The sequence below is a fragment of the Xyrauchen texanus genome, chromosome 8 (assembly GCF_025860055.1).
Source record: "Xyrauchen texanus isolate HMW12.3.18 chromosome 8, RBS_HiC_50CHRs, whole genome shotgun sequence".
NCBI lineage: Eukaryota > Metazoa > Chordata > Actinopteri > Cypriniformes > Catostomidae > Xyrauchen > Xyrauchen texanus.
In genome coordinates this window covers 22642117-22654982 of record NC_068283.1, presented here as the reverse complement: position 1 = coordinate 22654982, position 12866 = coordinate 22642117, and the positions used below count along the sequence as shown (strand labels likewise).

The 12866-nt window shown below is 37.7% G+C and overlaps 1 protein-coding gene across 1 annotated transcript in view; it reads left to right on the top strand.

The window, feature by feature from the left end:
• LOC127647811 (voltage-dependent calcium channel gamma-3 subunit-like) overlaps nt 1-12571 on the top strand; it is a 48108-nt gene extending 35537 nt beyond the window's left edge. The window contains exons 3-4 of the mRNA XM_052132290.1: nt 10284-10424; nt 12078-12571. Of these exons, the coding sequence (XP_051988250.1) occupies nt 10284-10424; nt 12078-12571 (635 nt within the window). The remainder of the gene's footprint in view (nt 1-10283; nt 10425-12077) is intronic.
• Nucleotides 12572-12866: the final 295 nt, after the last annotated feature.

The window sequence follows — 12866 nt, the reverse complement described above, 5'->3', positions numbered from 1 at the left end:
TGGTGATGTATCTTTTATGATGGTCGTCTTCCTATGTGCTTTGTATGATGGTCATTTCTGTGTAATATGTTTGTTTTATGTCATTAGTGTCTTTTATGCCTAAGGGCAGGGCATGTAAGTGCAAGACACTTTAATAATAAATAAATAAAAAAAATATATATATATATACAGTATATACACGATCAGCCACAACCTTAAAACCACCTCTCCTAATATTGTGTAGGTCCTAGACCCCGAAGCCGCCGCCAGGCGCCGCCATTTGCGCCATTTAGAATTTCAGCCGCCGCCAGCCAATAATTTCGTAAGCCAAATTGAGCCGCCATCTGATAAAGTTTGGCTGAGCCGGCTAGAATTATTTGCATCAAATAATAATTCTATCACATAGTGACATACACACACGAAATATATAAACAATACACAAGATCTATTTTCCCACTGGATTCATAACAGCACAGTCTTGTGCTCGTTGCTACGATACACAGACTCAGTGAATTGACGACCAATTAAAATTGCTCGTTTTCCGTACAGAAGAAGCGATGCATTTTTTTCTCGCACTGAGGTGAAATGGCGGAAAGAAGCAAGCAAGGTAATTTTGATCTCACTTCTCACATACTTTCCTAATTCCTACTTACTTTTTTTTTAAACTTAGGCCTACCCAGACTTTTGTTAAATCTTCAGGGCACGGTTGCACAAACACCTGAATCAAAGATTGATGTTATGAACCAAATATTCTGGAACGGAGAGATTTATAGCACTGAACGTGATATTACTGCAGTAACAAACCACCGTTTCCACATTGCTAATTCACGACGCATGCTTCAGTGTACATTGAAGTGAAATGTGTAAGGAATAATTGACGACGGGCCGTTGAATTATTAGAAAAATAATGCACACCCGGGGTGGTAATGCGGTCACGACGCAAAGCGGAGTGGCCGTTACACCTCGGGTGTGCATTATTTTTCTAATAATTCAACATCCCGAGTCAATTATTCCGCTTATACTACAGTTACCACACCTCGAAACATTGTTCAGATGATGTGATTCTAGACGTTTGTCAAGTTTTTGTCATTAAAACGCTCTTGTATGTAGGACTAATTTCTTACGCATCTAATCCCATGCCTCCGTTGCTAATTCCAAAACGTCATTTTAGAGTTAGTAACGGAGGTTTGAGCACTGACAGCAGACTAATGCAGTTATTAGTGTAGTTATTAGAGAGACAGAGGTTGCAATAATGAGACAGAAAATCATGTGCGTCATATTATTTAATTTATTTATTAATTCATACGTTATAATTCATTCGTTAATTCGAACTAATTTATTTATTAAAATTAAACTGCACGTTTCCATTGATGGTGAAGTCAGACATCGAAAATGGCAGATCAAGCGCATTGGGCTGACAGAATTCAAATCATCCAACGACGTATTGGGCTGCTGTGTCTGGTGACAAATCCTCTTGAAGCTGAAGTGGATTTGTCGCTGTCACTACTTGTTATGAATTGTATCCTATTTTCTGTTATTACAGTTGACTACGCGAAGTGATATGGAACTGTAATGCGGTCAAGACCTGCCTGGAACTACTTTAGCCCGTGCGTTTCCCTGAAAATAATTGCACACCTTAGAACGTTCTCAACCAATCAGAATCAAGCATTCAACAGCCCTGTAGTATAAGCGATAACAGTGTGTGTTTATATTAAGGCGAGACACGGCAGGCAAAAACATCGTTTTTTTTTTACTGGTCAATTTTTAGATTTTTGGATATTTGTCTTCAATAACATGTCTTCTTTCAGACTTGTGGTGAAAAAAAAGTCAGAAATACACATTTACTACACTTCGTCTGTTTGCGTCTGTAGATTTCTCATAAATTCAACAAAAGTTTGCGTTCTTAATCAACATAGCCTACTTCTCCGCGATCTCTGCCGTAACTCACCCTCTCATCACATGCACCGTTAGGAAACTCTCTCTCTTCTGTACAATCCTGTTGGATCCAAATATGGTCATTTCCTTTTTATCAGCAACCAATCGTGAAAGTAAAAAGACTGAATGCGCGATCTCATTGGCTGATGATAAATCTTTAAAGCCCGTTTTCTCAAAATAACCTTTCTCTCATACTCCAAGTCCGAAATCTCCACTTCAGTAGTTCCCAGTTATATTATGAAGACATTTACAGAGGGATTTGTAAATATATTATTCCTAGCCTGATATATATAACATTTTATTCCAAAAAACATGGCAAAAATCATTATATTCTGATTTACAGGATAACAAAAGTAGATATCCATAAATCCCTCTGTAATTTTTTTCCCATCTAATATGTGAACACAATGAAAAAAATATTTTTAACCTGGCTTTATCCAATACTCAGATTTCGTTTTTTTATATATATGCAAATTAGCACATATTTAATTAGATATTGCCTAATTTGCATATTTAAACATTAAATTAAAGAAAACTTGTAATACATTTTTTTCTCATCTTAATGTAACTAATCAACTGGGAAAGTTTCATGGTGATATCTGCTAGTTAAACATTTTACCCTATTCACCCGTAGTGTCTCGCCTTAACTATAAAGTTGAACAGCGAATTACTGTACATGTCATAAATATATGCATAACGTTACTCCGTGAAGTTTGACAAGTGTGCATTCTTACACAGCATCAGGGACATTATTCACTAACGTTAGTGGCTATTGAATGCGCCTAGCACTATAGCAAATATGTACATATGTTGTGAAAGTAAAATCTGGTGTTTTCTTTATTACATTGTATTGCATTTTGTAGAAATATAGTGTAAGCCATGCATTGCTTGGAAATATTGAGATCTAGTAAATCAGTATAACATAGACATCTGTAGACATGAAGTGGCAGCTTCAGCCATTTGCAGCTATGAAAAGTTTGGCGGCTGCAGCAGCCATTTAGGTTTTGGCTGAGCCGGCTAGCCAGCCAATAACTTCATCAGCCAGCCATTATTCTCAAAACAAATGGCTTCGGGCTCTAGTAAGTCCCCCTCATGCCGCAAAAACAGCACCAACCCGCATCTCAGAATAGCATTCAGAGATGATATTGTTCTCACCACAATAGTACAGAGCAGTTATCTAAGTTACCGTAAACTTTGTCAGTTCGAACCAGTCTGGCCATTCTCTGTTGACTTCTATCATCAACAAGGCGTTTACGTCCGCAGAACTGCCTCTCACTGGAAGTTTTTTGTTTTTGGCACCATTCAAAGTAAATTCTAGAGACTGTTGTGCATGAAAATCCCAGCAGATCAGCAGTTACAGAAATACTCAAACCAGCCTGTCTGGCATAATCCATGTGATTATCTAATCAGCCAAACATGTGGCAGCAGTGCATTGTATAAATCATGCAGATGAGGCTCAGGAGCTTCAGTTAATGTTCACATCAACCATCACAATTAGCAAAAAATGTGATCTCAGTGTTTTGGAACATGGCATGATTTTTGGTGTACTGCAGTCATATCAAACTGTACTGTAGCTATTACCTGGTTACCTACAAAAGCTAAGCATGGTTGTCATCACAGATGACATTATGAGGAAGGAATTGTTTGTGGATATATTGAAGCAACATCTCAAGACTTGAGTAAATGGAATTGACTCTTTGTATTTTCTCAACCAACATCTTGATGTATCACCCTGGGATGCTTTTTAAACATTATTGAAGGAGTTCCCATCTATGGGTACCTGGCACTTATTGGCTGCTTTTCTTTATTATTCAGTCAAAGTCATCCATTTAAAAAAAATACAAAAAAATGTAAATACAATTTTAGTTTTGTAATGAAATCAATTAATATGTTGACACAATTATATTTTTGTCTACAAAACTTATTTGAAACATTTAAGAATACACCTTCAGATCAAAAGGTTTTTAAAATCATTAGAAACATTTCAGTCAAGTGACCCCAAACTTTTGAACAGCAGTGTATATATATAGTACATTTCTTGCTGACATGTGATGCGATTGCATTTAGCATGTTATGCTCATGATGGAGCGATCTTGGTGTGAGAAAAAAACACAGACGCTCCGACTTAAAAAAACAGCTCCTAGCTCCAAGCAAAATCACACAACTACACTCCTCGCTCTGCTTTCACTGTCCACCGCTCACATGATTTGTACACACACATCTCCGCCAACCACAACCATTTTCACACATCTTAACCATCACACTTTAACCTAGAGTGATGATATGCATAGAGAGGGGTCATAGTGGATTGAATTTCCTCAGGTTTTGCAATGACCTCCACACTTTTTTACCATCTTATAGATTAGGTGCCGCTTGTCTTGAAATTGCTTGGTGACTTAAGTTGAACAAAGTAAATGCATGCATTCAGGCATGTCATGGTTTATGCTTCGTGATAAATCATGCTTATGCACAAGCTTTTACACTGTCCTAGCCATTTGGTTCTACTATTTAAGTGACATCTTCTTTAACCAGCTCCACTGTGTAAATTCATACTTGAATTGCCTGAATTGCCCTGCCACACATACATAATATTTTTTAAATATGTTTGTATGTGATATTTGCATGTTTTTGTTTGTGCATGGATTTCTTTATGTATGTGTGAATGATATTTATGATGAGACACCAAGCAGATGCCTGTGATTGTGAACTTCCTTGCAGAAATGCATATGCAGTGCATACAGCCACATATTAAATAAATAGTTCACCCCAAAATGATCACTCACCCTCGTTTCACTCCAATCCTGAAAACATGCTTCTTCTTTTTTCCAGTGGAAAAAAATCACAAAATAATTTTTTATTTTTTTGAAGAATATATATGCAGCTCTTTTCACATGACAGTTCATAAAGCACCATAAAATATTCTAAAAAGCAGTTTTGAGTTGTGAGTAATATTAAATATAAAGTTTTCAGAAGCCATATGATCGCTTTGTGTGAGGAACAGACCATATTTTACATATGGATGCAATCGCAGACTAAATGTGGGCTTCGGTGGATACAAGCCGTACAATGGCAGCTGATTCAAAAGTGGGGAAGCACCGACTATTGTTTTTGGTGTTGTAACATTTGTGTGTGTGATCCTGTTTCATGTTTTGATTACTTGTCTTTTATTTTGAAGTTCCTTGTTCCCGTCATGTGATATCCTGGTCTTGTGACCCTCGTGTTTCATTTGTTTTGTTCTTATTGGTCTTTGGTTTATTAGACTTGTTATCTTGTAATCAGTTCAGTTCTGTCATTGGTTATATTGTTACCCCAGTCTGTGTATTTAAACCCTCTTGTTTACATTTGTTCCTTGTCAGGTATTGTGAGGTAATGTTGCATTTCATGGTTTAAGCTTATTCTATTTCTTGGTTTATTTGTTTCATAGTCAAGTTCATGTTTTAGTAATCATATTTATATTTCACATCTTGGATTGCACTTTGTAAATAAACTGCACTTGGGATCTTTTCTTCATTGTCTTCATCTTGCTCTTATTTGCCTGCCTCAATGTTACAGGTATCTGCAATGTTGCTCCCCAAAGCTGCTCAAATTACTACTCCATTAGTGAAATATCTTAACGAAAACAATTAACAAAATAAAATGAATGTCACATCAGAATACATACGGCATAACTGCACTCTACAGCAGTTTTACATATCATATGATGTTAATTAGTTTTATGTACATCAACATTTCAAATATTGACCATTTTTTGCCGGGCCGTGAGTCTGCTGTCTTGGACATATTTATGTCGAAAACTGTGGATTGCGGGAAGTGTAATATTTACAGTACATGTGATACTGTACACTTTATTTGTTAAAATGTTGAAATGCACAAACAGTATATAATGCAGTTTTATATTGATTCTTTGTGCATTATTAAACTTGTCATTGCCAAATTTAAAATGAAGTTTTATGGGAAGCTGTTCTTCCCTTGTAGTCTTCAAGCAGTCTAATAGTCTACTTTTATGGTGCCTTTTCTGTGTTGAAGATTTTTACTTTTGTGTTCCATGTAAAAAATAAATGGCATATGGGTTTGGAATTCACAAGGTTGAGTAAATAATGACAATTTTCTTTTTTGGGGTAAATATCTCCTTTTAATAAAATGTCCAACAGCAGCCCTTTACACTGGATCTTAGGGAGAGCTGCCACTGATGGTAAGATCTTACTGCATGTAAACAACAAACCATAGCAAGCAAGTACTTATGCCAGTTGCTATTTACAACAGACATCTTAGAATGACGTTACAGAGAAGACGATTCGAACACGTTCTGTGTCTGCATGCTGACTGTTTGAGAATTCGAGAAACAACAAATACAGACATCCTCCCAAGACATGTAAGGGGAACAAAGACTGTCAAGAGAGAGCGACACAAAGAAACAGAAGCCTAGAGGCATGGTTTAAAGCTCTGCATTGGAGCTTCGTTCATCGCTCTCTAAAAAAATTTATATTGCCATTGGCTTGTCAGTCAATGGACTGCAGACTGCAGTGAAATAAATTCAATAGCATTGCAAATAATTCTTTTTTGTGTAGACCTGGGAAAAGTGGAGCTCTGGTTATGAAGGAAAATGCCATCAACATACCTGGGGGAACACATACCTTTAAAGTGAATGTAGATAACTACCTCAAACTCATTACCATACATATTTGCTGTACCTTATAACATGAAATCATCATCAAATAAACAAAAAATTATTATTTTATTATTAATGCTGGAAAACGTGAGAAAATGCAATGGTCCATTTTGGCACATACACTCTTGTTCTCTATCTGTCTCTCTCATAGCACGCTTTTGTTGCCCTTGAAATGCCTGTCTCTCCTTATGAGTATTGTTCTATATTTTACAGTATAATATTCATTTGAAGCAGAGGGCCGTGTCTGCACTTACATGCTCAGAATGCAATAGATTTTAAATGGGCATTTTACATTCTGCCCTGTGCATCATTGTGTAGAAAATGCCAACAACACACAAACTTCAGGGGATTGAGGCTACGGCATTCAAGGCTGATAACCTCAACTCATTAACCATAGAGACACAACCAGCCAGTTTACAAATGCAAAGCCTCAGCCGAGCAAGGGAAAGAGTAAATGTTTCAGAACCCAGCTATCCCACAAAGGTCTTACACAGGAGCGATTCTAAGATTTCATCTTATAAGGGCTCAGTCCCATCTATAAGTGTATCCTAATGTGGCTCTGAGGAATATTTCTTGATTTAAGTGTGAGAAGTCATAAGTTAAAATCTTTTTGACTGACATATTTTCAAAATAAACAAAGCATCTGTCTGTTAATTGATGTATCGCTAGTGGTGGCATATTTTTTATTTTGTGATTTCACAGGAATGGAGAGTGTTTGGATGAGAGATGTGTCTGGAACAGAGCACTCCAAACGTTGCTGCACTATGTTGCCTTTAGGGTTGGAAATCAGAAACTGGTATAAAAAATACTGGAACCATAGGTTTTCTATCACTTTCTAATGAGCCTTTTGAATCTACAATGCGCAACATACTGTACATTGCTACCAGTGTAGTCTGATTCCTGAACGAATGACTATTATGAGCCAGTTCTTTTGAGTCTACAATGCACAACATACAGCGCTACCAGTGAAGTCCGATTCCTGAACAAATTACTGTAATGAGCCCATTCATTTGAATCTACAATGCGCTACAAACAGTGCTACCAGTATAGACAGATTCCTGAATAAATTACACTTATAAGACAGTTCTTTTCAGTTTACAGTTTTACTAGTGTAATATGTTCCTGAACAAATTATTCTGATAAGCCGGTTCTTTTGAATCTACAGCGTACAACATACAGCACCACCAGCGTAGTACAAATCTTGAATGAATGACTCTTATGAACCAGTTCTTTTGAATCTACAGCATGACCTTCTCCTACAGCTTTTAAACACAATGCTTGACCAGTATAATGAGGTTATGGGCTAGTTCTTTTTAGTGAATCTGACTTCCGTCATGTCCAGTTTAAAATGAACCAAGAACAGTTACTGTGTTATGTAATATTGTACTTAAAGCTCCTGACACTTAAACAGGCAGTACAGTTACTGTTTATATGTTCATATGACAATGCATTTTTAAAGATAGGCCTACACATTACAAGTTTTGTTGCAGTCACTATTTTCAACAAATGTGAAGAGAGATCACAATCAGAAGTTTATGAAGGCTTACAGCAAATTAATCAATATTTTTAGGGGGCCTGAGATGAAAAACAAAAATAAGTCTACAAAGGGTCTAGTAACGCTTATGGTCTTTCAGTACCCTACAGAGATGTTACCTGTCAGCACACCTGGAACCAACAGAGATAAGGATATCATCCCTTTGTTTGCATGCTAACGCATTATAAAATCCTCCTCACTAAATATCTTCCATTTCTAGCTGTAATTATGCATGGCTCAGCCACTGATCCATTTTTCAAGGATGGCAGGAAAACTGGATGATGGAGGAGTATTTTGTCTTCCCCTGGGCACCAATATATTAATGAGGTGTGCCATGGGAGACTGCTGATCCACTGAGGGGAGTGAGAAATTAAGGGAGAGGATGAAGGAGAGAGAAAGAGAGTGACATTTGTTCTTGTTTAGTAGAGGAACAATGAAGCCATATGGTGCAATTGCATCTTTGACAAAGAACTGACCCCATCTTAAAACCATTGAATGTGTTTACATGAATGATCATTCAACAATTATGCTTAATACACAGACAATGTGTAAGGTCATGTACAGTAAACACATTAAATGGTGTTCATTTATTTGGGACAATTCATGAATAGTTTTGAAATTAAAACCTGCTTGTCACCCAATGGCATGTAAATACATTATTTGCATTCTGGCAGCTTATTCAATGTGCAGTGCACATGTCTGACTATGTAACAGTTTTCATGTCAAAACCGATCATTTTAAAATGCGATGTTGGTTAATTGATTTGAATGTAAACAGGTTTTTATAATGAGCTGATTTTTTATTGTTATTAGCATTTGGTGTGCAAACACAATGATTTCATTGCAAAAGATACAATGAAAATGAATGGTATAAACACAAGTGCCCCTCTTGTCCCAAAATGTTTATTTGTAAGAGAAGAAAAACACTCAGAAGGGCAAATTCTGCAGCATTGCAGTATGCATAGCAAGAGCATACTGATAAGGGCAGTCAACTGGGCTATTGACATTGATCCTGACATGCTCAGACACCCCTTCTGTAGCTTTTATCCTATTTCAGAAGAGGCTGATCAGCCTTGATCTCAGGCAAAGTGAAGGGGTGAATGGAGTGAGAGGATAAGGCAGCCTGAGAAGCCCCATGTGTAATGTGTTTTCTGCTCCAGAACTGTTCACAAATAATTGGAAGAAAGTACAAGGCATTTTAGACAGATGCTGTCTGTTGTAGTGTTCAAATCTGTTAAGACTTAACTAAACACAGCGCCTCAAGGAGACATTCTTTCTGCAGAGCAACATCAGATGGCTCACTCGGGATGGAGCCTTCAAATTCCAAAGTTATTATTCCAAATCACTCTGTATTGTTCTTTCATTCCCTTGAGTCTATGACAGAACAACAGATGAGACAAAGGCCAGGTTTATACCACAAATCCAACATATACCACCCTATGTGTGCCATAATTTTTATTCTTTTTAAGTAATTAGGTTGGTATTCCTTAAAGGGATATTTAGCAATGACCCAAAATGAGAATTCTATCATCGCCTACTCAACATCATGTTACTGGAAACACATGCACTTTGTAACTATCCCTTTAAGTTGAACAATAATATAAAAATTCAAATGAAAAGGATATAAAAACAGATTATCTCATTGTGATTATTTAGTTAAGTGAAATAGTACAAAGAACATGTTATATTTTGTGCTTATTGTAACATTTAAAGGCAGTTGTTAGGCATGACATGCAGCAGAGCAGTACATTCATAATACAGCACAGCTTTTCGAGTGCCTTATTTCTTTCATAAAATAATTACATTATAAAGGACTAACATTTTTATTCATTTAATTTTCATGTAATGACATCCTTCCATTATATGATATAGTCCCTGGCATGTAAAAAGTAATACAATATGTTCTCTATACTGTAGGTGCTGTGCAGAGATACACAGTAGCTTGGTGAACATTTGCTTTAAGTCATAGATATTATTATATTGTACATTTTAACATTGTAGGAATGCTGTGTAGACCAGTTACTGTAGCATCCAGAATGGAACTATCTATTTTAATTATATAATTTGACCCTTGAAAATGCACTATGCAGCAAGCTGTTGATACTGTATGTACTAACCCTCTGTACTGTATCAACAATGTCTGGGTGTTTGCATGTGTCTCCTTTAGGAGCAGTGAGAGCATCCAGTATCTTCCCCATCATGAGTGTTGGACTTCTGTTCATGGGAGGTCTATGTGTGGCAGCCAGTGAGTTTTACAGGAGCAGACACAATGTCATCCTAAGTGCAGGAATCTTCTTTGTCTCTGCTGGTATGGCACATTTAACACATTGTATCAATCATACAATGCTAGAGAGCCCAGGATGTTTATATATTTTTAGGGCAGTCAATCGTTTACATTATTTATCGAATGAATAATACAAGGTAGCAAATCATTAATTGAATTAATCACAACCTAGTGCCCGGGGTGAGAGGGGGCCTGTAACAGTTGACCAAAAGAAACCATAAAAATGACCACGGGCCCGAGGGGTGATGAAAAACGACCGAGACCCCCAAGGACGGGGCCTGACAGTTTCTTTGCACTGGGGCCGGCAAGATCCAAGTTATGCCACTGATCACAATTAAATGCATATATCAATATTTGCATTTCACTGGTTTTCAGTGTCTTGTGCATAAATGTTTATGTATAAATGTTTAGGATGCTGTGTCAAGTCCAATACAGTGTGAAACGTTGAAAAATGCTTTGAATGCTCAGTGTATGACCTATAGGTAAGGTTTGATTTGGGTAAAATTAACCATGGTGTTACTACAGTAGTATGATGTTGATGTTGTAACCATCTTTAATTTTGTGGTTACTATGATTTGACTACAAAATACCATGATGGTACTTTGGATACTGTAGTAAAACTATGGTTAGCTTTTGTAAGGGAATATTAGGGTTAGGGGTTGGTGTAGGGTGTCTGCAGGACTGCAGTGATGTCCTTATAGTGTATGTTAGTATTTAATTAGGGGTGCAAATAGTATCTGCCACCATTAGCACCAGGGTGCAATTAGCATCTAAAACTATTTGCACTTAGTTCAAAGAATATGCTTTTTGTTGCTATTTACACAGTACAAATAGCATCTGCCTTAATTGTGTTAATTTTTTTATCGCATTATTGTTTTATAGAATTAATCGCACTGAATTAACATGTCTTAATTTTTATCTTTAGTATATTTTGAGTTTTCTGAACCACAGTCAAGTGTCCAGTCCAGGGCTTTCCCATAAATAGAGGGTTTATATTTCCAGACAGTGTTTCAGAATACAGCATATTGTGAATGGATTACTTCACACACAGGTTAGGACATGGCCCTCCCCACAGACTGCAGATCCATGTTGACTTCCCAGATTAACTCTGATTATTGACAAAGGAAATGGATGGGCCAGCTGGAACAGTGTAAACAAACAGCAGGCCAGCATATTGACCCACTAGTGTAGTTCTGGCCCGGAAAAGGGTAACAGAGGGGGATCCTCAAACAGAACTCCCATGTTGGTCAAATATTTAGAGAAGACCCCATTAGGCACTTGGCAAATAAGCCAATCTCAGAGCTCCATGTGTTACAATTAAATTATGATGAATCAATCCCCATGATTGTGGTGAGTGCACTGCCAATGACTGATCATTGCTTGTACACACATTACACAGCAATGTGCTTTGAATCGGCTAGAATCTAAATATTCAATCATTATTTTACTGTTAATTATTTACCCTTCGATATAATGGAGATTATAAAAAGCTAATTAAAATGTTTCAATTGTTTTTTTTTTCTTTGTTCCGCTTGGCTGATAAGGTATGCATTCTTGTGTAATGATACTGAATGATGAGCCACAGCTGCGTGCTAAGCTGTAAGTCTTCTTCCTGTCTTATTTCTGCTCTTTCTCGCCCTTTTTTTACCCTATCCCCCTCTCCTTTCCTCTATGCAGGCCTAAGTAACATCATAGGAATTATTGTGTACATATCTGCCAATTCGGGTGATCCTGGCCAGAGCGACTCGAAGAAGAGCTACTCGTACGGCTGGTCATTCTATTTTGGCGCTCTGTCTTTCATAATGGCTGAGATGGTGGGTGTGCTTGCTGTGCACATGTTCATCGAGAAGCACCGAAAGCTGCGTGCAAAATCCCGCACCGAGCTCATCAAGAAGTCAGCCTTCAGCCGCATTCCTAGCTACCGTTATCGATTCCGCCGACGCTCCAGCTGCCGCTCCAGCGAGCCTGCCTCTCGCGATGCTTCACCCATGGGCAAGAGCGGATATACGGGTCCTGCTGCGGCAGATATCTCCATGTACACCATATCTAGGGATCCTTCCAAGGCTGCAATGGGTGCCTTGCTCAACTCTGAGAGGGAGTTTTTGCAGGCTCACAACTCCAACACGAAGGACTTCAAAGATGCGGCGAACAGGAGGACCACTCCAGTCTGAGAGAGGTGCAAAATTAGCGTGTTCACGGGGTAACTACGTATAAGCACAGAAGAAGTGCATTGGCCAAGACGCTAAAACCACAGACTTGAGCTGGACCCCAGCAGGAAGAATTCACTCGAGGCCTGCAGGGCTATAACCCTCTTTCTAAAACAGTATATATAAATATAGATGTAATTGTTAGATCATTGGTGCTTCCTTTTAATCCTCATTTTTCAGTCAGTGTTTCTGTCTTTTCACCCTCTAATCAAATACATCCCTCCCCCTAAGGGCTACTGGAGTAGAATGCTAGTCTTTT